We start from the raw sequence: 23,734 nt of genomic DNA on the forward strand, positions 1-23,734 counted from the left end.
TGCAGCCACTGTCCGCGCTGTCGGTGGTGGTGAGCAGTGAGTGGGGACTGCCTGCAGCGAAGCAGCAAAGTGGGGGGGCGACTGCCCACAGAAGCCAGCAGCAGCCAATCCTGGGGGGGAGGGGGCGCATGTGCCCCCCTGTGCCTCCCCTACGCACTGCCTATGGTTTCAAGTCTTATTTGAGTTGGTGGACTAAGTGAGTCTTAATGTCTAAAGGAAACGATGGAGCCAGAATTTGCAAACAGGACATACTGCAGAAAGGTGCCTGTTTGTTCAGGTCAGCTGAACACCAAACATCAAGCCTAGAACCAAAGTTCAGGTTCCAAACTGTCACAGCAGCAGAACAGACAAAGGCTGCAATGCTATGGAGGTGATAAAACTTATACTTGGGAACCCAGGTAAGATGTCTAGCATCCAGTTTGACCAACTCATCGAACTTTTTTGACATGTTCCAGAAAGAGATGCTAAAGGACTTTTGAGTGATGAAAAAGGAGGAATACAGAAGAAGAGGAACTCATTAGCATTCTTAAGGAGGAGTAGAGAATCCACGTATGGCATCTATTAAAAAAAATAATAGTTTGGTGGAATACATGATCTCCAACCTCAAAAGGCCATTCTAGAAATAACTATCCAGTTGCATTTTTTGTGGAAATCTGCAGTTTGGTAAAACTCAGTCAATTACCAGAAAATAGTTATGAATTTGAGCAACATCCATATACCAATACCTGACTTACATTTGGAAGATCACAGAGTCCAAGGCTTATGTAATAATCCAGCCATGTTGAATAGTTTGTTTCCATTTTACCCAGAATATATTGCTTGGTGCATGAAGTCAGTAAAATGTTTTCCAAAGTGGCCTCTAGCTGAATTTTATCAGGAGAAGATGGTCGGTTTCTCTGTGTTAGACCAAAAGAAATTATGCAGTAACAAAATGAAAAATTATAGTACCCTAAACTACCCATTGTTGTTTCCTTATACTTCTGAACTAAAAGAAGATCCAGTATATAAACATGCATAGTCAGCTAATTTGCCTTAGGGTACTGGGGTATCAGTTCCATGACTCTCCATGTTCCTCTTAGCTAAGAGTCAAGGTTGTTCTGAAACTTAAAATTCTTTCACTCATTAGCATTTTAATTTATCAGACAGTCACTTGTTTTGCAGTCTATAGCATTACTACAACATCATTGCAAAGGCAAGGCAAAAGTGACACCAATATTTCACCTTAGCTAATTTATTATCAGCTATTCAACAGAAATGTGAAAATAAGGCAGAGAGATCAATAGTGAGAACTTACAAAATTAAAACAATCTACTTTACAAAAGGACAGTTGTGGACAGTTCATTAACTCTAGGTTATTTAACTACATTCTGAGAAATAAAATATCTGATCAGTGTACATTCACAGTAGTTTGTTGTTACCTCATAAGTCAGATTCTGTTCAACTTTTTTGCCATCCCAGTTCAGATCTAGATATTCATTAAATAAGACCGCTGCTTGCTCTATAGACCCACATGCCTGAAGGTGTCCTATCTGTAAAACTTTCTGCAGCTGAAAGAGAGAAACATACAATATACTTTGTGCTACTTACATTTTATTTTTGAGAAATTAGTTTGCAATTACAGAATATACGTTTTATAAGCTGCTACAAAATAGCTGTAGTGGTTTATATAAAGGAGCCACTACTGCCAGGGTAGAAATGCATCCTATGGAAGAGAACATTCTCCCACTTATGTCTTTTTAAGCCTTATTAGGAAACATAAAATGTGACCATCTGCAGAGCATAGGTGACTGGTAGGAGGTGCGTGGGGGTGCACGTGCCCCCCGCGATGGGGTTGGTGTCCCCCACGACAGCCGACACTAATGCTGTTGGTAGGGCTGGTGCCCTCCCTGACAGGGCCAGTGCCATCGGTGGCTTCTGTGGGTGCCCCCCGCCAGATTCAGGAGGCACCAGTCACTCATGCTGCAGAGGCATCAATTTAATCCTAAATGCTAAAATAAATTGAATAGCAAAACAGAATTAGTGTATGATGGTGAGACAGCTTTAGATGGGAAAGAAATACAGCAAATATTCCTCAGAGTTTTATTTCACCCTTCATAGTGGTGTGGTTAGAAAAGTCGACTTTTAATCTAAAACTTGGGTTTGTTCAACATAAGGAAAGAACTCTTACTTCACAGCATAAAAGCAAAAAATTCATACCTGACCTGAAGAAACTGTCATACAACCATTCCAGCTGGTGATACTGCTCTTAGACTTGTTTTCCAAAGAAATGTTGAAATCAGCAGGCTGTCCACCATTCCATGCAAGCTGCATCTAAAACCAGAAGAAATGGATTTCTACAGTGTCCCTGGGCTCCAGGATTAGCAGTTGCAGCAGAAACCTAGTAGACTCTTCCCAAAGGGAATGTAGGGCTGTATGGATGAAGGCAGGTAGGAGAGTTTGCGGGGGGCAGGGGGGAATGGGGGAGAAGGTTGAAGGGAAGAACTAACTGTTGCTACAAAGAATTTGCAAGGTCAGGATTTTCCACATGTTGGGATATTTTTATATTAGTGATCCATATGACAGCAAAATTAGTGATCCATATAACTAAGTGGAAGAGCAAGACTCTCTAGTAAAGAACCACTTAATTTTCTAAGTACCAGCAGCAGCATCAGTGCATCCCAGGCAAGCCCCTCCACCCCCAGTCTTAATTGTGGCCAATGCCCTATTACTTCAGCGGAAAGCAAAAAGTTCCCCAGAATAATTTAAGAAGGGGGAAAAAATCCTTCCTGGCTCTTGCAAGCAACCAGCAAAGGACCTCAAAGTATAGAATTACCACACAGCTCATGCACCATGAGAGAATTAACTCTATGGCCAAAAATAAAGACTGCAAATACTTGATTGCATGTATCACATACTAATTAACCCAAAAACTCATTCTAACATACTGTCCCTTCAGTAAACTTATTGTGTTCAGTCTGAAAGCAAATCAGGTTCCTTATCTCCAGTATTTTATACTAAATACCATTCCAAATTTCAGTCCTCTTGTCAGGTTTGACCTAGAAACCACTATACAAAGCCCAAGCAAAAGTTTCTGTTATGTAACTAATGCCCATCTGCAATGATAAGGAGGAGACAGTCTTAGATAAAGGAGGCTTGAAAACAAAAGCAGAATCAGAGGACTAGGGCAAAGAGCTAATTTAAATATTAAAAATCACACCCCTAGGTGGGGAGAAAGTATGCTAATGAAACATACATGTATGGAAATGAGATACATAGCTAAAACACAGGTATAGAGACATGCTCAGTAAAGAACTCCTTGCGTCACTCCCTTATAACCAATTAGCAAACAAGAATGCTTATGAAGGTCCAATACTCCTGTATAAAAGATGCTTAGAATTAAGAATCTGTGTGCTTGTTACGTGAAATTATTCCGCTTGCACCTTGTATTGCTAGCAATAAATCTTCTTTATACTTTCACCCCTGGTATCTTTATTGGCTTTTGCATACCGGGCACGATCCCAGACTTGAGCTGGGGCTCAACACTCTCATAGTTAGAGATCTTCTAATTTCCATTGTAAAAAATTGCTCATAGCCAGTTTGTAGTCACTTGATCTTATTCTAGTATTGCTTTTTAACCTAATAAGCTCTTCTCTCTCTCTCTAATATTCACCCTATGTATATATTTATAAAAAGTAATCGTATCCCTTCTCGAGCCCCATTTAGTTAAGCTAAATAAGACAGGCTCCTTTAATCTTTTTTCATAAGAAAAGTTTTTCATTCCCTTAACTGTTTTAGTGGCCCTTTTTACTCATTTCAGTTTTGAAAATTGATGACTGCACCATGTTTTACCTGGGGTCTTAATCAACCCCTTGTATGATGGTATCAGAATGTCATTGTCTTTGCCCACCTAATACACCCCAGGATTATATTTGCCTTTTTCATAGCTGCATCACACAGCTGCATCACACTTGCAGTTCATGGTCTTCTACAATTACAATATACACAGGCCCTTCTCTTCAGTTGTCTTCAAATCTATGTATCCAACTTATAATACAACTTCTGGCTCAAGGAAATAACACCAGCATTGAAATCAAATTTATACAGCACCAGCTCCATTGTATAGGACATATGGTAAGGATCCCTAACATCCAGCTCCCCACAAAAAGGTCCCAACTCACCAATGATCACTACTCTAGAAGTGGGCAGAAAGAGATTCAAGGACACATTGAAGACCAATTTGAAGAAATACAGTAACAACATCAATACCTGGGAGACTCAAGAACTGAATCATCCCCAATGCTTGATCATTTTAAGCAAAATCACTTCACTATGTAGGCAGATAGATAAGAGACACAAAGGGAACGAGCTGTGATCTGACATCACCAGGATTTACTCCTTCCTTCTGGAACTGTTCATTTGCTACATCTGCAGTCAAGCACATAGATCTCAAATCAGCCACCTCAGTCATGTATGGATTTACTGATGACTTCCCTATTTACTGGAAGACTCATCCTCATATCAAGGGGCTGCTGATGACAATAGCTAAAGTCATTATTATAGGACTCTAAGTAAATGACTTCGTACTTCACAGTGATATCATGGTTTAATGCTCCATTCCACAAGGAAATCTTACATAATAAATGATAATTCATCCTCTTCTGTATTGGCAAGGCACCACATATGCAAATTTCACAAGGATGCATCTAGTTCCTGTACAATCTATTCTGTTTAATAAAAATGTTAAACAGAACAGAGCCTGGGATTAATCCTTGAGGAGCTCCATTGGTAACTGCTCTCTACTCAGATAACACATCTTTCAGCATAACCTGCTAGAGTCTCCTTTTGAACTAACTTCTTTTCTATCTCATTATTGTAATCCTTGATCCTCGTCTTCCCAGTTTGGCCAATAATTTCCCATGAGGTATGGTATCAAAAGCTTTGCTTAAATCTAGGTAAATTATCTTCACTGCATTGCCCTTATCCAAAAGTCAGTTTTCTTGTCATAGAAGGATATTAAATTAGGCTATCATATTCTTCCTCAGATAAACCCAATGTTGTGTTTTGTCCCATTTTACTTCCATAAACTTGGTTATTCTTTCTTTCAATATCTGGTGAAGGCAAAGAGCCTAAAAACTGAGGTTCTGTTTACTCTGGTTGGATGTTACAGAGCTCAGGAATTTATGAAGGGGTTTAAATACCAGTTCTTGGCCAAACTACATTTGATGTGCACTGTTATGCAAATTGCTGCGATCCACTGAGATTGACTTCTATCTGCCAAAGTGACCACTTTATATACAGAAAAAATGTTACCAATTACCCAGAGCTGCACAGAACAATATCTTAGAAAATTTCCTGGCAAAGGAAAGAATTGTGGTATCTCCAAAATCAAGACACAGTAAAATCTGGTAAGTTTTGGGATAAAAAAAACAGTAAATAAATATTATTTTTCACTTTGCAGAACTTCTGAATGTTGTACCTGCTGATTGTATTTTCCATCTCTTCTTTCCCCCAGGGAACTGACCTCCAGTTGCTTCAAGGTGAAATTAAATGGGTGAGTGACAGTAGCTTGGTACTTAATATGTTCTCTTCCATACTTCAGGGAAGACGAGATTAATACCTGGTCAAGATCAACAGGTGTAGAACTGACTTGAATGACAAAATTCTTTTTATTTTAAATTGAAGCATTTCCATATCTACCTCACTTCTAAAATTAAATTAGGATTTTCAGCTTACATAAATAGAGTTTATATTGCAAGGGAACCTTAACATTTTTTGTAGGCAAATTCAGGTGCCTCTATGACTGAGTTTTATACCCTGCTTTTCCCATTTAATTCAGAAAATAATGCTCTTTGAAATATACGTGCTTTAAATAACATTATGCTAGTATAAGAAACACAGACTGCTGGTGATTATATTTCAGATACAGATTCACTGCATGTACTGCAAGTTATGTATACTCTGAACTCCACAAGCTATTCACATATCTATACTATAATGAAGATATTTTTGATTAACTAGGCTTTTTATCATTTATTTTTAAAATAGATTTGCTGATGTATCTGTTACACCAATTGAAAATGTAGCACTGACCAGATTTCTAATTTTTCCTGATAATTAAGAAAAATCAAAGGAAAGAAGAACCTGTGATTAAAGATTAATCACTGATGTTAAAAACATCCTTACATAGTGTACCTATCTGTGCAACTCCTGTTCATGTGAGTTCAGTATGCCTCAACGCATGAGGAAAACCCTCCATCCTTTTCAGTTGACTCCTCAGCTACAACATCTTCCCATCTAATTCAGAATTCTCCAACTGATTTTGAAATTCCCAACGATTTGCTCCTTTCTTTCTCTTTGATCCTTATCTGTCTTCCCCCCAGCCTATGCCCTTGCTTTTTGGCTTCTGCTGTTATGCCATTCTCTTCCATCAATTCTTAGCAGCTGTTTTCTTCCTTTCATTTGTGATAGAACTACTACAGCCCTTCTCTGAACCATATCCACTTTGCCTCTGACTGCCTCTCAAGGCCTTGTTGCATCTTACTTAGGACATGTTTAACTACACTTACAATGCTAGCATCCTGAGAGTTCAGGAAGTAAAACACATGCTAAGTGCTATCTTAGTGTAGCAAAGTTAGGACTTTCCTGGTGAAGAGCATCTCCGGATCATACTACCTGACATATGTTGAGCTAATGTCCAATTGCTCTATGGAGGTAATACGATCAAGAGACTCAGCTACAGTGGGAAGCTGGGACCAATACAAAACTGTTTGTCAGTCCCAGCCTCTGCAGCAAACAGGAGTCTTCCATGGCTCTGGCAATTAGGAATCATTTTATCTGGTAAGTTTATTAGGTATAATGAGACTTATATGGAAAGTCAACAGTTTTCCTCCTGCTCAAAGTCTTTTACTTTTAGCTTTTTCAAAGCTATTCTCCATGTAATTCTCCTGGCACAACTGTACCTGGTCCTTGTCATTCCAGCCAATGGTAATATCATCCTGGTAAGTGTGCACTGCATGTTCCATGTATATGTTGACGTTGGTACGCCAGGGAAAAGGGATAGAGAGAGGATGGGAAAGCTCCACTTTAAAAAAAAAAAAAAAAAAAAGTTCAAATAAGTTAAATTTCACCAAACATGACAGTTTTCTTGTATTTTTCATGATAAAAAAAACATGACATGGCACTTCAAGGGAACTAGTACAAATCTCTCTCTCAAGGTAATGTTTCTTTTTCATAAAGTAACATTTGTGGCACAAATTTATACTACTGAATATGAAGATTCATAGAGAGGAAAGAAAAGTTCCTCATTTATGAATAGATACTTCATATAATAAACAAAATGGTGACATCTTCCCCAAAATGAACCCCTACAGGGAGAAACCGGGAAAGTTGATTGGATGAAGGCAGAATGACCTTCTATTGGAAAAAGGAGAAACCTTTAACCCTCAAAAGGCAATCAAGCTAGGTCACAGTAAACAGTATTTTCAGATGTTAGAGTCTAAGCATTAAGAGCTGGATTGTCTTTCTAGACAGGAGACATAGGGACATTGCCACATACTGGGTGCTAGAACACAACGTCCCCTGGGAGTACTGGTTTAGTGGCCCTTTTTACTCATTTCAGTTTTGAAAATTGGTGACTGCACCATATTTTGTGTAATGTACACAATGTCCCCTGGGAGTCCTGGTTCCTCTCTCTGGTCTTATGCATAAATATTTGTACAAAGTGGAACAGCTGCAACAGGACAGCCTGAGGGAAACCCACCTCTGTGTTACAGTGATTACTCTCCTGTGAGGGGAGAGAGCTAAAATAAAGCTCTTGCTCTGAAACTGGTAGAGAGGGGCTTTAAAGCCATGTAACGCAAATCTCAGGGGAGTGCCCTGCCACTGTGCTATGGTAAAGCTGATAATAACTGGAAACTTGTCATCCTCTTCTCCTTTGTGAATAGCAGCTATGTCCCTTAGCTTCTTCCCCATTTTATTTATGCTTATTTCAAAGCAGTTACAAGTGTTCAAAGGAAAGCAGAACATTTTGTTCAACCCAAAACCATTTTTTTTTGCAATTTGCCAATAAAATAAAAAGATTTTTATTTATTTTTATGTGCACATGGAACTGAACACTCAATCATTCACACAGTGCCATAAGTAACCTGGATAGCATTACATTCTCTTCCCGAGGGCAGAAACCAAAGGCCCACTCCAGAAGTCCTCGCTCTTTGTATCCACTTAGAAATGTGGCTAAGTGAGGTTCATAGGCCTGGACACAAAATGGCATTAAGACATATATGTAATTAGCTTTGTGGCTTTTACTTTCCTTTATTTCTGCTAGCAGGACTTACTAGAGAGGTTAGAAACTTACATTTAATATCATGATCTCCAGATAACTTTGGGAAGAGTCCAGTATAAGTGCCTGTCACCTTGACTTCCTTGCCATTCCACAAAGTAATGTGCCTCAACATATGAGTTCTGTTATCTTTTTGATAACCAGTCATGAACAGAAGCTGCTTTGGAAGGATTTTTAACTGCAAAGAGGAAGGTAAGCCCATTAAGCCTCACGGTTTTTGCAACTTGGAAACCTAAAAATGTTCAATCTTGAGGCTACAAGCTCTTGAATATAGCGATCATCCTTTTAGTAAGTGCTTGTACACAATAGTGCTTGCATAATGGTGTTGAGAGACATAATTCTTCTATAAATAAAAATGCATTTCAGCTGTCAAGTTCTCTTTATTTATAAATATGTAGTAGAGTATATATTTCGCAATATCTGTTTTTGCTTATTACATACTTCACCTCTGTAAATGGCTGAATAAATTGTAGTACTCTTTCTAATATGCCTACAGTGCCATATCTTTAAAAAAATCCAGCACTGCTTGGCTGTTAGTATAAACAGTTATAGATAGTTATCTTTTTTTCTTCCCTATTTAGAATAGGAAGTATATGTAGTAACTGTGTGGTAAGAGATGGCACACACTCAACTTTAAGGTAGTTTATAGTATATATTTGTATATGCCATGCACTAGCTACATGTGTTCACAAACAAACAGCAAATCAAACTGTTGGACACTAAACAAACTTAAATCCATAGTACGCTAACAATGTGCTCCTGCTGCAAATAGAGTCTGTGGCAAAACTCCTGATGTATCCAACAGAATAGCTCTTCATAGTTTAGTAACTGTATTCCTGGATACGTTTCTCCGAAAACCAGATGGGCAGCTAGTGATTCTGGAAGTTTCTTTGGTGTTACTAACCTGGGGCAGTGTGTGCGTCATTTCAATGACATTAGCATAGGTGGTCCCAGTGAAAGATAACTTAGTTGTAACATGGAAATCCTTCTTTTCCATCCTGATAGAGAGTCTGCCTTCTGCCTCATTCATATAATAATGTACCTATTGCAGTTCCAGTAAAACATAAAGGGATAAATGACTTAGTCTTCAGACTCATGTTTCTCTGGTACAGAATATTACGTATGATCATTAAGACCTGAAAGGAAGGCATGTTTTGCCTTCCCACCTCCCCTCACCCCTTATTTTCACATTGTAACATGCAGGTTTATAGTCTAGATTATTCTCAATGAAAACCATAGCCCCAATGTAAGACACACATTTTGTCTTAAGGCAAAAATGCAGAAAACATTTTTCTCCCTCGTGGCTGCATGATGACTGCAGAGGATCCTGATTACAGTGGCTGTGCTGTGAGAAGGTTAACATTGGAGCTCTGATCCTAAAGGGTAAAATCTGCCCCCTCCTTCCCTGAGGCTGGCAGAGGGAGAAGCTTGGCAGCCATCTAGCAATGGTTTCTCCACGGTTCTATTCTTCCATGCTTTATATATCAGTATGATATATATATCAGCAAAGAAAAATCAGTTTCTCACTTTAATGCAATCTCAATCCTGAGGCCTGAGTTTTTGGGGGAAAGGTGCGTGTGGTATGCAAAAAAATATGGTAGTCTTTGTTACCCTTGCAACAATTGTTCATACACAAATAGTTCAGGTTCCCATCAACAAATGGCCCTATCATTCTTTCACTTCAACCTTGTTTGTGCATTTCCCTCCCACTGGTAGAGAAGAACTATTTCCTACCCAAACATTACTTCTTAATAGCCAGTATAATTTTAAATAGAGTTTGGGGATTGCTAACAATTTTTATTGGATACAAATTCTGGCATTTTTTAAAATCAAGTACACACAATGGAATCTACAGAGAGGAACTAATATATACCATTACGAGCAGAATGCTGACAGTATTACTTTGGAAAACATCCAGCAACTTGGAAAGTTGCCATTATCAAAAAAAAATGTAATAGTCCTCAGTGCTACAAATATTGCAGTTAGAAGCTGCAAATATTAGATAAAACTAGCAAAGCTGTGTATGATAGATAACTAGCACATAGTTACCTTTGAGGAAAGTTCAACTGTGCTGGGCAAGTATTGAAGAAAAAAGTTCTGTAAAGCTTTTATATTCAGTTCTTCACTAGAGGAAAGAAAGGCATTGTTTGTTCAGCAGTATTTCTAAAATTGCTTATGAGTCAATTAAATGCAACATTCAGAAAGGCCAAAGCTCATTGCTGGCATAAGTGGGTACAACAAAGCAGAATGGTCCACTAGAATTTTTGAATTATGAACTACATTTCCTCCCACAGTGAGCACTTAGTAAGTTTCCTTTGTTGGCAGGTTCATTCAACAGCAAAGGAATCTGAATAACTAGAGCCAAATTCTGACATTTATGGGAGAGGTACACATACATTTCCAAGGTAGAATTCAGCCTGATAAATAGGAAAACACTGTTTATCACATTTTATGCATCACTGGTTTAACCGTGAGATTTATGTAATGGAATATATGGGTATAGACACTTATATAACTATCTAACTTTGATATTGTTGGAAATTTGCTTGAATGTGAAAGGGGTCTCAAGTGTAGACCCCCAGACTGGAATGTACTGAAAGAACTAAAATAGTAGTATTTTGGTTCTTAGACACACAAATACAGTACATTATAAACCTCATAAGCTTGTGCATTATTAACGCATTAAATATTTGTATTAAGATATTTGCTATGTAATCCTATCAAAATGCATCACTTCCATAATTAATCTTTTTTGAAAGAGCATTGAAAACTTCTAGCAGAATGACACAGACTTATGTACACAAACACAGTAAATACTGCATGGGCTGTATGCTAAAAATTGCCATTTATTTATAAGCCTCTGTGTGCCTTCACCACTTTTATGGGGTTTTAACTAAACTGAAGCAGTTTAACAGAAATTTAACTGATGCTCTGAGAGAAAGCATGTTCTTAAGTACTTGGCTGAATGAGGCTTCAGTCCCCTGGACTCCTCCAAGGGAATACAAGTCTAAATCTCCATGGAAATACTGCCTCTCTCGTACATGGAAAGCCAAGATGCTGAGGTCCCTTGCAGGAGGTTTTCATTTTCCATTTTATTCTCTATAGAAAGAGAAGGGGGGAATGGACGTGGCAGCAGGTGGCCCGTCAGGTGACATGGTCATGCCTCCCCCTATAACCTGCAGGTTTGGGTTGATGCTGTTCTTCAGCCCTCTGTATACTTCCCTGAGTACACAATGTGTTTACTGGGGTTATGTACTTCATTTCAGAATTGGTTACCAACTGAATTTCCTTTGGGCATTTAATGGTACATAAATGGTGCTTCTGTGATCCCACCAGCCTAACTGAATCTTTACAATGGCTAAAATCACCCTCTCACCTTTGCTGCTCATTTTTCTTATTGATGGTGAATGAGAGGCTTGCATTTGGCTCACAGGTCACTTTCAGAGACCCTTCAATTCTGTTTTCAGTCAGGATTTCAAGGAATGTCATCTGAGAAAGGGATCAATGGAGTTTAAGGACAAGCTGATCTGCACAGAACAGGTCATTAACGTTAATCCTGTTTTATCTTATATTGAGCCATCACTTGTCTTAGATTAAAGCAAAAATCATCTTCAGCTAAATCTTATCTTCTAGAAATCCAATTTCCATTTGAGGACCTCAAGAGAAAGAGTTCAATATGCTTGCTGGTAGTTTGTTATGGTGATTTATCTCCCTCACTGCTGAACATCTGTGCCTTATTTTACATTTGAATCTATTTAGCTTCAGCTATATCCTTTTTTGGGCACATCCAGACAAGCGCACACATGCAGTATGCGGCGCCACACACCATACGCCCTGTAGATGCAGGCATTCTTCTCACTGCTGATTTGCAGCACAGACCCAGTGGGAGGGGGAGGGGGGTAACATTGGGAAATCCAGGGGTAAAAAAAAAACGCACCTAAAAAAAGCGGGGTGGCACATGTGGTGGCAGCATACACCACCTGAAACTGGAGCCTGGCTGGCTGCTGGTGCCATACTCCAGCTGCCAACCAGGCTCCCTGCTGCTGGACTGCTGTGCTGCAGCCTCCGGAGGCCTCCAGGATCCCAGGTAAGTCTGCTGGGGCCAGCCCAGGTGCTGGCCCCAGCCTCCACTACCCCACCAGGGTCAACCTACCACATGCCAGAATGCACATGCACAGGTGTTCCCCGGGCACAAGTAGCAGTGGCACATATTGTGCTGCTTCTGTTTGTCCCCAGGGAAACATACATTCCTGCACATGGGGACATGCCTCTTAAGGATATAAGACATGCCATACTGAGTCCAACAGCAACTAGCCTCAGAAAGAAGATTCTGAGGAAGAGGAGCATATGTTCAGGACCTATCTCAAGTGATCTGTCTGCGGTCCCTTTTTCCTTACAGCTTCCATCAGTCAGAGGCCTAGAAAAGTTTTCATCTGGAGGCTGCAGCACTATGTTCAATACCCACTGAACAATTTGTCCAGTCCTGGTTAAAGCATCTAGAACACCTTGTGGCAATGAGGTCTACAAGCTAGTTATATGCTGAACAAAAAGAACTTCTTTTTGCCTTGTGCAGCTGCTTACCACTATGATCCCTCATTTTCTCTGAATCACTGCTTTTCTACTCATCACTTTGTGTCACACACACACATCTTAATTAGTAGTGATTTATTCATTTCTAGCTCATTGATAAAAATGTTGAAAAGCTTAATACAAGTCTCCACAGAACTCACTAAGATCACACCGATTCAGAGATAATTCCCCATTGGCAATTCCTTTTTAATATGCCACTTTGGAAGTTCTGAATTCACCTAATGTGAGCTTTACTAAAGTAGGACAGTGCTAATTTTTTAAATCAACATGCTATTCAGTACACAGTCAAACACCTTATGGTCATCCAGGTATCTCACATCTACACAGAAAACAGGAAACACAATGACTGAGTAAGAGACAGTTCCATTACAAGCCTCTGTGCTACAAGGGTTTTTCCTAACTTAATGCCACTGTGTTGTAGCTGTATAAGTAAAGCCCAAATTCCTCGTTATACAACACAGAGCCTTTGGTTTTCACAATAAGTGACAAAGGCTGCATTTTCCTTACAACCTCTTTCAAACTTATACAAATTCTGAAGCTGTTTTGATGTTTCTGAAGTTCTTGTTCACTGGGTAATAATGTAAATTCTGCTTTTATTTAGAAGGCTTAATAGAAGGTGTGTTTAAAATTGAGTTCCAGCAAGGCAGCAGAAGACTTCATTCTTATTAAACAGTATTTCCTGCTTACAGAGCTATAGTACTAACGTGGATATTTGTAAACATTTTGTCTCAGAGGCAGGCTCTCCTGTGTCCTACCTGGACCCCTCAAATACCCAGGACTACATTCACTCCTTGCACACAAACCGGCTAACATCTGTGTCCTTTTCCTTTCCTCACTGGGATGGTTAGAGGGTAAAGATACTGCAGTAAAAGACTGAAATGGGAAGAGCAAGGGGGAGTTCTAATGCTTTGATGTTGTCATTAAACATTTAATTTCAAACACTGACATTTAATATGCACTTTTAATATTGATCTAATATTAGTTCATTTTTATTTTTAAATTTACCTTTATCCTATGAAACTGAAAATGACATTACTGCTGCATGCATACAGACCTGCTCCTTGAGTCAGTGATGTTTATGTGAATCCAAAGTATCACTGACTCCTCAAAAAATAATAGCTTTTTCCCTGGGGACCAATGTCGTTGTGATCGTTAATATCTAGGGCCAGCCCAGATGTGCTCTTGAAATGCATGTGTTCAGTGTGTGTGCATCTATGTAAGTAATGTATATGCAGCTTATATATGGTCTTAAATTGCAATGGGGACATTCCTACCTTGAGCAAAGGGTTGTACTAAATCAGTGGGTGTCAGCCTTTGTCAGGCTTGCCACAAATTAGCCCACACCCTGCCTGAGTGCCCCTCTGATCTCCTTCCCCTTCCTGATTGGCTGTTCTGCTTTGTGCTTCCTTCCCTACCTGCTACTGTACTGCCTGTCCTCTTCTTGGTTTGCTGTGCATCACACACACAGGCTGCCTGTGCCACTTGTCTCACAAGCAGGTTGGGGCTACCAGCCTTTTTCCTCTATGATTCTACCTTTGCCCTGTAGCAAACCATTTTCTTATCTCAGAAAAAGCTAACTCAGGAGCTAACGAGTGTATGCATGACCCAACCAATGAGAGAGGAGACATTCCAATGAGCACCTTTCCTAGGAGATGAATGTGTGCAGGCTTTGCTGACCCCACCGGATAGCTTGGGAATGTCCAGCTATTGTCTGAATATTAACTTTGTGTGTCCCGCAATCATTGCACCTGACTAGGAAGCTACACAAATGGGCTACACCTGCCTAAATCTGGCACAAGAATTCTGTATCAAAATCTGTGCACGCAAAATCTGTTTTCTGTAAAAAAAAAAAAAAAAAAGACTTTATAGTTTGCTAAAAATCTGTACATGTTAGAAAATGACCACCCCAGCTTAATTTGAATGTTCGTTCTGCTTTATGAAGTCATTAATCATATAAGCAGGAATTTCTCATACTACCTAGATTTGGTTGGAAGTGAACTGTTAGGTATTTAAGTTAAATAAGCAATTCAACATGCTAAATGTGCATCTGTACTCACCTATACCAATTTAAATTTGGAGTAAATTTTGCTAATGCCACTGAAATTATTCTGGCTTCATGCCAGCCTAATATTAGAATTATTGCCCCCTGAACTCCATAGCCTCATCTAATCAAAGCATACAAAAACTAATCAGTGCTTTATTACCTTAATGGAGAAGGGAAGTCCAAGATGCTTGAGAATAGATATTGAATGTTTTACCTCTGCCATGAGTTCAAACATACCATACAGTTCAAAATGGGTATTAACATCCAAGTTCACAGTTATATTTTTGTCATCGTATTGAAGTTCAAAGGTTGTTTTGGCTTTGTTTTCTAAAAGCAATGAACATAGCAGGAATAACGCCCTTTTAATGGACTCCATCCCATTTCATGAAGTCTTACACCAAACCAAAATAGCCACCAACTATTCACCTTTGGGGTCAGGATGCAAAGCATCACAAAGTCAATTTTAGGATGACATAGATAAGAGAGTCTAGAGTTTGGTAAGAGAACCACAAACTGGTGTCTTTAATGCATTTTGTACATATTAAACCCTGATCTAGAAAAGCAGTGAAGTGCCTGTGGAACTTCCATTATGTTATATGAGTAGTCAGTGTGGTCATGTGCTTTACTGGGTTGGAGCCTTTGTGTTTGACAACACATGCAGTTTTGTATTGCACTCAAAAGGCAGGAATAATTCCAAAATGGTGGGGGATTTTAGGTCAAATGTTCCTCTCAGTTGCAGCTAGAGCTAATCACCATTTTTCAAATGAAATGTTTTCAGTTCTTTTTTTGGTGTGCTCCTGATTTTTAAATAACAACATTGGAACAAATATAAAGAGAAAAGAAAGGAAAAACAAATTAAAAAAAACAAACAGGTGAGGGTCCCAAAACTGAGAAAAGCTTCTGACAAGGTAGCCAAAAACATGGCTGTGAATCCAGTACATTGATTTGTTGTCCAATTTTCTTCTACAGGCTGGCCCAAGTTGTATCATTATGCACATATGATAAACCAGAAACTAACAAAGTCATTATTTTAGATTAAGGAGTAGGGGTTTGTGGTGTTGGTTCTACAACTTGGTCCTTGCTGACCTGTATGATGTCTGAGTTTTTCTGACCACTGTTTCTTAACATTTACACAGTGCTTATCTGAATGTAAACAAATTTCCATTTGGATCATGGAAAGTGCCCACTGCAATAGGAAATAACATACCAAAAAAAGTTTGTTACCAGCTAGCTTTATATCCTCCAGTGCCACGAAACTGTGTGCTTTGAGGGCTCTGCCACAACTGAAATTTAGAGGGCAGGCTGCATGAAAGAAGGGTGGGAGGGTGGGTGGGTGGGTGTGTGTGTGTGTGCGCGCGCGCGCGCCTAGATCAACTTGCCAAATCAAGAGATGTGGTGTTTTTCATAATACAAATGAGGATGGGTCATTAGCAGAGTTGTGTATTACTTTACCAATCTTTACCTTTTGATTCTTCTAGTTACTTAAAAGGAAGAGTTTTTGTGATGGAGGTATATGAACAAGGTTCCTAAAAAAGCACAAAAATATAAAAAAGAGGCTCATCTACTTTTACATCACTCAAGATACCCAATTGCATTATAACAGTTTCCAGCAGAGGGAGCTGCTGAAAGCTGGTTGGAAACTGAAGGCAAAATTCGAGGTGGTGCAGTCAGAGGTAGATGAATGCCCTCTTGGGTGCTGACAGACATGCAAGCGCAGCTCTAACTCACGGCACTTTACATAAAACACCATGAGGTAGAGTGCCCCTCCAACCCAACAGACATTCACCTGTTGGGTTGGGGAGGAGGGGGGAGGGGAGGAGAGGGAGCAGAAATTGAGCATGCCTGCAGGAGCCTGAGGAGCCTGCCTGCAGCCAAGGGGTGACCCCTCTCCCCCCAGCTCCAGGGCTGTCAGCAAGAAGGGAAGGGGGAAGGGGAATGAGCTGCCAGCTGGGGTTTGCCTGGCCAGAGCTGGAGCGGTGGGGCTGGAGGGGGTGAGGTGGGGTGAGCTCTGATTCACCTGCTCCCACCCTCCTTCAGCTCAGGCCAGGCAAACCTCAGCTGGCAGCTCTGTGTTGTTCACTTCTGCTTTCCCCTCCATCCCTGCTGAGAGCCCCAGAGCTGGGATGGGCAGAGCTGGGGAGAGGGGCAGTTCAGCAGCCTCCTTGGAAGGCTTCTACAGACAGGCTCAATCCTTTCCAACCTAGCAGGTAAATGTCTGTCTGGTCATGGGAGCACTGTAACTCATAGTGCCCTCCGAGATGGCCCCGGCCTGTCCGGCCTCAGGGCAGGTCATTGGGATGAAGCCGGAATTGTGTCTGTAAAAGACTATGAGTTAGAGCAGGGGTCTGAACATGTGTGTGCAGCCTTAGAGAAGGAAATAACTCTAGTATCTCTGATAATTTTGTGGGGTGACTACAGGTTAATAGTGACTTTTTAGTAAAGACCACTCTTTTTATTATAATTATATTAAAGGAAAACAAAAAAAAATGGAAAAGAAGGAAAAGTTTACTCAGTGTATGTGTGGATGAGTAGTTCTCTTTATGTTTTCCTATGTCCACACAGCCATAGCACAATGAAGCCCTGATCTTGGCTCGAAAATAGAAAGGAATGTATCTAATTCTTTTAGTGTTTTCCTATGTCCACACAGCTATAGCACAATGAAGCCCTGATCTTGGCTCAAAAATAGAAAGGAATGTATCTAATTCTTTTAGTGACAGATACATTTTATGTATGAGAAAAAAAGAAAACCAGGAACAGGAAATTCTGTGCTTTTCTAGATAATAACAGCAACTTTTAACAAATCCTTTTGCAAATAATTAGGAAACAGTCATAAAAACACAGAACCCGGCCGCATAACAAGACTCCAAAAGAAACAGCATCTATCCTACCTAATTTCTGTAACATGAGAGTCAGATTGATCTCTTTAGGGTAGCCATATGTCAGTAGTGCCTCACTGTTATGCAAACTTTGGCAAAAAAATTCATTTCTCTGGCCAACGTACTGAGAGTTAACTGTGTATGCAACTGTTGTTTGTCCAGCTGTAACTCGCACATGTCTTTCTTGAGTGGAATTTGTTCCTTGAAGGGACATAACCATCTGAAACAAGACAAGTATTTCAAAGATGTGTTCAAAAATAACATCCTAGCTAGTTACATACAGCAAGCAGAAGGAAGAGTTAACTTTTATATAAAACTTATAGAAATCGACCTGTACACAGCAGAGTTTTAACCTATTCATTCTTTATAGCCATTTCTAGTGCCAAATCTATCCCACTAGATGAACATCAACATAACATAAATCATTTTTTTGGCAAATGTTCCTTGAATTATATATTATCCCTTAACAAGATGAAAATGTCTCAGATTTATATAATAAATGTATTTAGAATACAGGAAGATTTTTGCCACAATTATCCCATCAAGAGACTGTATAAAGAAATGCATGCAAAATTCATAATGGGAGATGCACCTTATTTTCTTATGCAATGCACTCAAATTATATTTCTTTGGGCATTTTGCTGTGTTTTAAATACTCGATAATCATTTGTAGTGGACTATCAGTGACCAAACAGGAACAACCAAATTCACAAGAAATCAATTAATTAATCCTAAAAACTTGTGTGTGTCATACTTTTCTCTGTCATAGGTTAGGAGTTTGATCATAAGGATCAAATTTCTTTTCTGTATTTATACAGCACCTGGTACAAGAACAGCTCCCTCTGGTGGTGCAGGTCCAATAAGAAATAATCCTAATAATAAATCAGTTTGAAAATCAAAGGTACCTGGATATATGTTGGGATTCCAGACTGTTGCAGCCATGGCCAGCTGTTCTGGAAATTCCCAGTTAAGTCAGTTCTCCTTGGAGTCTTCTGGATTTGTCCTTCCAGAGCCATCCAGCAAGAACCATATTGTATTTTGATACTCAAGCTCTTGATCTCTTTCAGGTCAAGTGTAACCTGTAGGCAATAATATCATTGACTTTGTTTTGTAAAGGAAACATATCCTTTTTCTTCTTATTTTCTGCTCTGCTATTATGAATCCCTTGTTTGTATTGTAGAATCTCTCTTCTACCCTCTTATCAACTCTTTCTGTTTGTGAGACCTGCAGGCATTATATCAAGAGTATGCTGAGGGTTTTTTTTCCTTTTAAGAACACCTATAAGCATCATCACTCAATATCTGCCAGAATGTTCTGTTTCAAAAACCTCCCAGGCCCCTTACTTTTTGAAAACAGAATGATTGTTGTTTTTATCAAAATTCTCTGATGCACACAAGAGGGTTTCAAAAACTTCAGCTCATAGTTCATCTTTCAGATGGAATGTAAAAATGAAGGCTCATATGGTGCTTTTTGTGAATGGGGTTCTAAACCTTGGTGCTTCAGCAATACTCCAGTTTGAGTAGTTACATTTTAGGTACCTCAGTGATCCAAGTCTTGGTCAGCTCCCCCCTGTTTCTTTGTTCAATGTCAATTATACAGACTACAGTACACCCATTTACTCTGTACTAGTCCTGCATTTGCTTTCAGGTCATTTCAAGGGGTTGTTGATTCTAATCTATAAAACCTTATCAGGTTTGGGTCCTTACTACATAGAAGCTTCCCTCTATTCTTGTGCATCAATAGGTGAATGCAGCTGATGCATTTTTGCTTTGAATCACTGATTGTCTTTGTAAGCAGACAGTGGCAGGTCTTGACTTTAATCCATATTTTCTAAATATCAGGATGCAAGGCACAGCCCGTCTTCCATGTAGTGATTCCTCTCTTTCTGCCAATCCTTTCAACTTAATAGAATCAGCATTGAAATTAAGAGTTGGCCTTCACTTTCTAACCTAAAACGTTGTGTTGCTGCCTGAAACTTGCAACATTTTACCCCATATCTTAGTAGTGTATGATTGTGTATAAAAAGTGATGGGCTTTAAGATGAAAGGTGCTGTGTATAAGTAGTAACATTCAAGAGAACTGCATTATCAACAGAACTGGTGAGACTGGAACAGCCAGTTACAATTACTGGTCATTAATCAACTCCTCATAAATTTTCAGAAAGTCAGCACAAGGTGTGGCATTCACAAATGTAATATTAAATTGTATTTTCCAAGACTTTTGATTAAATAAACTATGTACCTTTAATTTGTCTGTATAGGTTTCTGTGTTAAAAAGGCATTGGTCCCAGACAGGATTTTATTGTGTGTTTGAGATGACTAAACTACCAATGGGAGGAAGTGTTAAACTGTTTTCAGCTTCTGAGTCCTTGTCCATAAATAGGACCTGTGGTTTTACCATTTTACTTGCCAAAACCCCAGAGGGAATCTTGGGTTCTGCTCATAAATGTCAAATCACATTTCCCAGGTATTTTTCATAGCATTCCCTCCCTGCTCCATCACACTTTACAGAAAACAGCTCTTATAAGTGGATGAAAAAGCCCCCACATTTTTAGATGCCTTTAGAATTTAATAAACAATATTTGGTAAAATTTTGTCCTTTCATACCCCTTCTATACAGCTATGGTATTAACAGATTGCTGGAACCATGGCATGGCTCTGCTGTACCTCAATGTGCTTAGTCAGGGCTTTTAAGCTAGGGACAGACATTACACATAAACTGGTTTAAGTCATCAGAAACTAGTTTAAACCAGTAACAGAACAGATGTTCAATGCACATAAACCAGTTTGAAAATGGGTGCAACTGGTTTGAGATAAACCTGGTTGAATGCAGTACAGGTTTCCCTCACTTTATGTGGTAGATGCGTTCCTGGAAAACTGTGCATAACACAAATTCGCATAAAGGGAACCCAGTCTATAAAGTAACAAATAGGGATACATTCCCATGGTGGTGAGGGAGGGAGCAGAGCGCAGCACACCCCAGCAGCCGCAGGCAGGAGGCGTCGGCTGCTTCTAGGGCAGCTGAAGCAGGGAGCAAAGCAGAGGGAACTGTAAGTGGGTGTGGGGTGCGGGGGGCATGGCTCTTGGTGCTATGTCCACCCCAGGAGGGTTGTGGGCTGGGGTGCTGTGCCAGGCTCTTCCCAGGGGGGCATGTGTCCCTGGATCTGTGTGTGGGACAAGGGCAGGCTCCTGCTGCAGGGGGGCTGGCAGGGGGGTGGGGCTGGACTGTGCTGTGCTCAGGCTGGGCAGTGGCAGTGCTGGAAGGGGGGCTGCAGCCAGTGTTCCTTCTAATCTGCACACGTGCACAGCCATGCACAAGTAAAAATTCTTGCGCACAAACTTTTTAAGGCCATGCACCTGCCCAGAGAGGAGCTGGGCACAGAGTGTGGTGGAGGCACTTGGGCTGGCGTGGGACACTTACCAAAGGTAAGCTCCTCACTCCTCATGCAGGGCAGGCAGTGGCTCTTCCCTGAAGCGAGGCGAGGGTGGGGACGGGGGCGGGGGGCTGGCATGGGCTCCGCTGGCTCTGGGTAACTGAACTGCAGGAGCAGTTCCCCAGAGCCAGCAGTCTCATGCAGGGCAGGCAGCGACTCCTCCCCAAGGTGAGGCAAGGCAGGGATGCAGCCTGGGGCTGGAGTGGGCTCTGCCAGCTCTGAGGAACTGCTCTGTGGGCTCCGACACCTCCAGGGAACTGCTCCACTCCCCAGCCCTAACACCATGTACCTCCCCACTCCCTGAGTAGGAGCAGAGCAGTTTCCCAGAGCTGGCAGACCCCGCGGAGCAGTTCCCCAGAGCTGGCAGAGCCTGCACCAGCCCCAGCCCCTGTCCCTGCCTCGGGGAGGAGCCACTTCCTGCCCTGCATGAGGAGGGAGGAGCTTACCTTCGGTAAGCATCCCACGCCAGCCCCGGTGCCTCCCTTTCAGTTCTATCAATTGATTGTGTCCGGCCCATGGCTGGGTCACAGCCCTCCACTGCGCTGCTCTGGGCAGCAGTTAGCATGGAGAAGGGTGGTGGCTGAACCCTGCCCGCTCCCACCTGCACACTTACTTTGGGACACTTACTGGCGGACCATGCTGTGCCAAAAGGGGGAGGCGGGACTGAAGCAGCACGCTCACGGACCAAAGCAGCACGCTCATGGACCACTACTCCTTAGAGGGAACATTGGCTGCAGCCACCCTAAAATTTGCTGAAAACCCCCCACCCAGGATGCACATAGCAGCAAGAGCTACATCCCCCCCCATCCCGCACACCCTTACAGTTCCCTCCACTTTGCTCCCTGCTGCAACCTGGGAAGCGGCTGACATCACCTGCCTGCAGCTGCTGGGCTGCGCCGCGCCCCTTGCCCCACCCCTTCCCTTACAGATTTACCTGGCATATAATGAATTTATCTTGCATATAACTAATTTTGGGTGTAAAAAGAGTCATCGCATAAGAGCAAATTTGCATATACAGAACCCACATAAAGCAAGGAAAACCTGTATCAGACTTAACTGATTTGGGTCAAACTGGTTTATGCAATGTCTGTCCCAGACCCCTTGTTGGTTTAAGATAAACCAGACTCCCCCAGCATCCCAGCATGCTGTCTGGGCTGGGTGGGGCTCTCTGCTCTATAGCAGAGCTGTCCCTTCCCCTCTGCTCCTTCACTGGAGCTGCAGCAGAGACTTGAAGGCACAGCAGGGTCTGCCTGGCTTCTCCCTGCCCTACCCCCACCTTGTTGCTCAAGCAGGAATCCTGCCCCCTCCCTCCCATCTCCCACAGCACAGACCCAAGCCCCACAGACTCTAGGCATGCATTATGCTAGCTAATGCTGAGAGATGTCTGTGTGTGTCTCTCTCCAATTTCAGTGGGAGAGGCAGACAGAACAGTGACCGCTTAGGGCTTTTTGGATCTAATCAACAGGGCAGCTGGTAAGCTGTTTAAGAAGAGTTTGAAGTAATGGAGAAAGGCTATTGTTTTGCTGATGGGGTGATAAACAGCCCCCCTGCTGGCTTGCTTGCCTGTCAGTTTGCTGCAGACAGTAGAAAGAAGCAGGGAGGGAGACTGAAAAGCTCTGTATCATCAACAGATGCATGCACTGCACACACCCCTTGCCTCAGAGTGCTGGCAGGGGGCTGGGGTCTGGCAATACTCCTGCCCCTTGAGTAACCAGTGGGGAAAAGCCTGGGATGGTGCAGGCAGACCTCTCTAATCAAAGCATCCTGCTGGGTCCTGGCCACACGCCCCTCCCCTCCCTCAGCTCAGCACTGTGCAAGGGAAGGGGGGCTGCTGTAGTGGCCCCCAGCTTGTAGCCTGAGCCACTGCAGGCATGTGCCTGAATTCCGTCAGTCCAGTGAGAATGTCTGTCCGGTTCAGCCTAGCCAGGTTAGACTAACCTGCAAAGCCTGAATCAATTCAGGCTCAGACTTTTTGAATGTCTATCCTTATCCTTAGTTTAAACTGAAAACCCTAAAGTCGCATTGCTGAACAAGACAGAGACCAAACTGGAAAAAACAGCAAAGTCAGAGTGATTATCAAGACAGAAAAGGAGAAGTTAGTGGGATGGCAGGAGAGAATTTAACGCAGACACTACAGCTGGAATCAGCAAAGAGCAATAAATTATCAGAGAAGCAAGGATTTTTTGGTTGCTATCTTATTGGACCAACAGCATAGTTGGGGTACCTGAATCTCTCTGGATACAAATTCCAGGTTTCAATAGAAAAAAAAAAGTATGTTTGGGGGTTATACTATGAACCCGCAGACCTGGATGGCAACAGCAAGCTAGAAATGCTAAGGGAGTTGACAGAGGCGATGATAGCAGAAAACGCAGTAATAATGGGGGACTTCAACCATCCACAAATAGACAGGGTCAATCTAACTTCAGATCCGGATGCAGAGACCAAATTTATTTGCATTATAAAAGACTGCTTCC

At 41.4% G+C, this 23,734-nt stretch overlaps 1 protein-coding gene across 1 annotated transcript in view; it reads right to left on the reverse strand.

Moving 5' to 3' along the window:
- Positions 1–23,734, reverse strand: part of LOC102383324 — a 186,712-nt gene that overhangs the window by 21,319 nt on the left and 141,659 nt on the right. The window contains exons 48-59 of the mRNA XM_014519708.2: positions 18,733–18,906; positions 17,840–18,047; positions 15,112–15,278; positions 11,694–11,806; positions 10,367–10,442; positions 9,222–9,359; positions 8,333–8,495; positions 6,939–7,060; positions 5,456–5,596; positions 2,197–2,310; positions 1,419–1,547; positions 735–896 (exon numbers count right to left, since the gene is read on the reverse strand). Of these exons, the coding sequence (XP_014375194.2) occupies positions 735–896; positions 1,419–1,547; positions 2,197–2,310; positions 5,456–5,596; positions 6,939–7,060; positions 8,333–8,495; positions 9,222–9,359; positions 10,367–10,442; positions 11,694–11,806; positions 15,112–15,278; positions 17,840–18,047; positions 18,733–18,906 (1,707 nt within the window). The remainder of the gene's footprint in view (positions 1–734; positions 897–1,418; positions 1,548–2,196; positions 2,311–5,455; positions 5,597–6,938; positions 7,061–8,332; positions 8,496–9,221; positions 9,360–10,366; positions 10,443–11,693; positions 11,807–15,111; positions 15,279–17,839; positions 18,048–18,732; positions 18,907–23,734) is intronic.

Source organism: Alligator sinensis, unplaced genomic scaffold (assembly GCF_000455745.1).
Source record: "Alligator sinensis unplaced genomic scaffold, ASM45574v1 scaffold73_1, whole genome shotgun sequence".
Lineage (NCBI taxonomy): Eukaryota > Metazoa > Chordata > Crocodylia > Alligatoridae > Alligator > Alligator sinensis.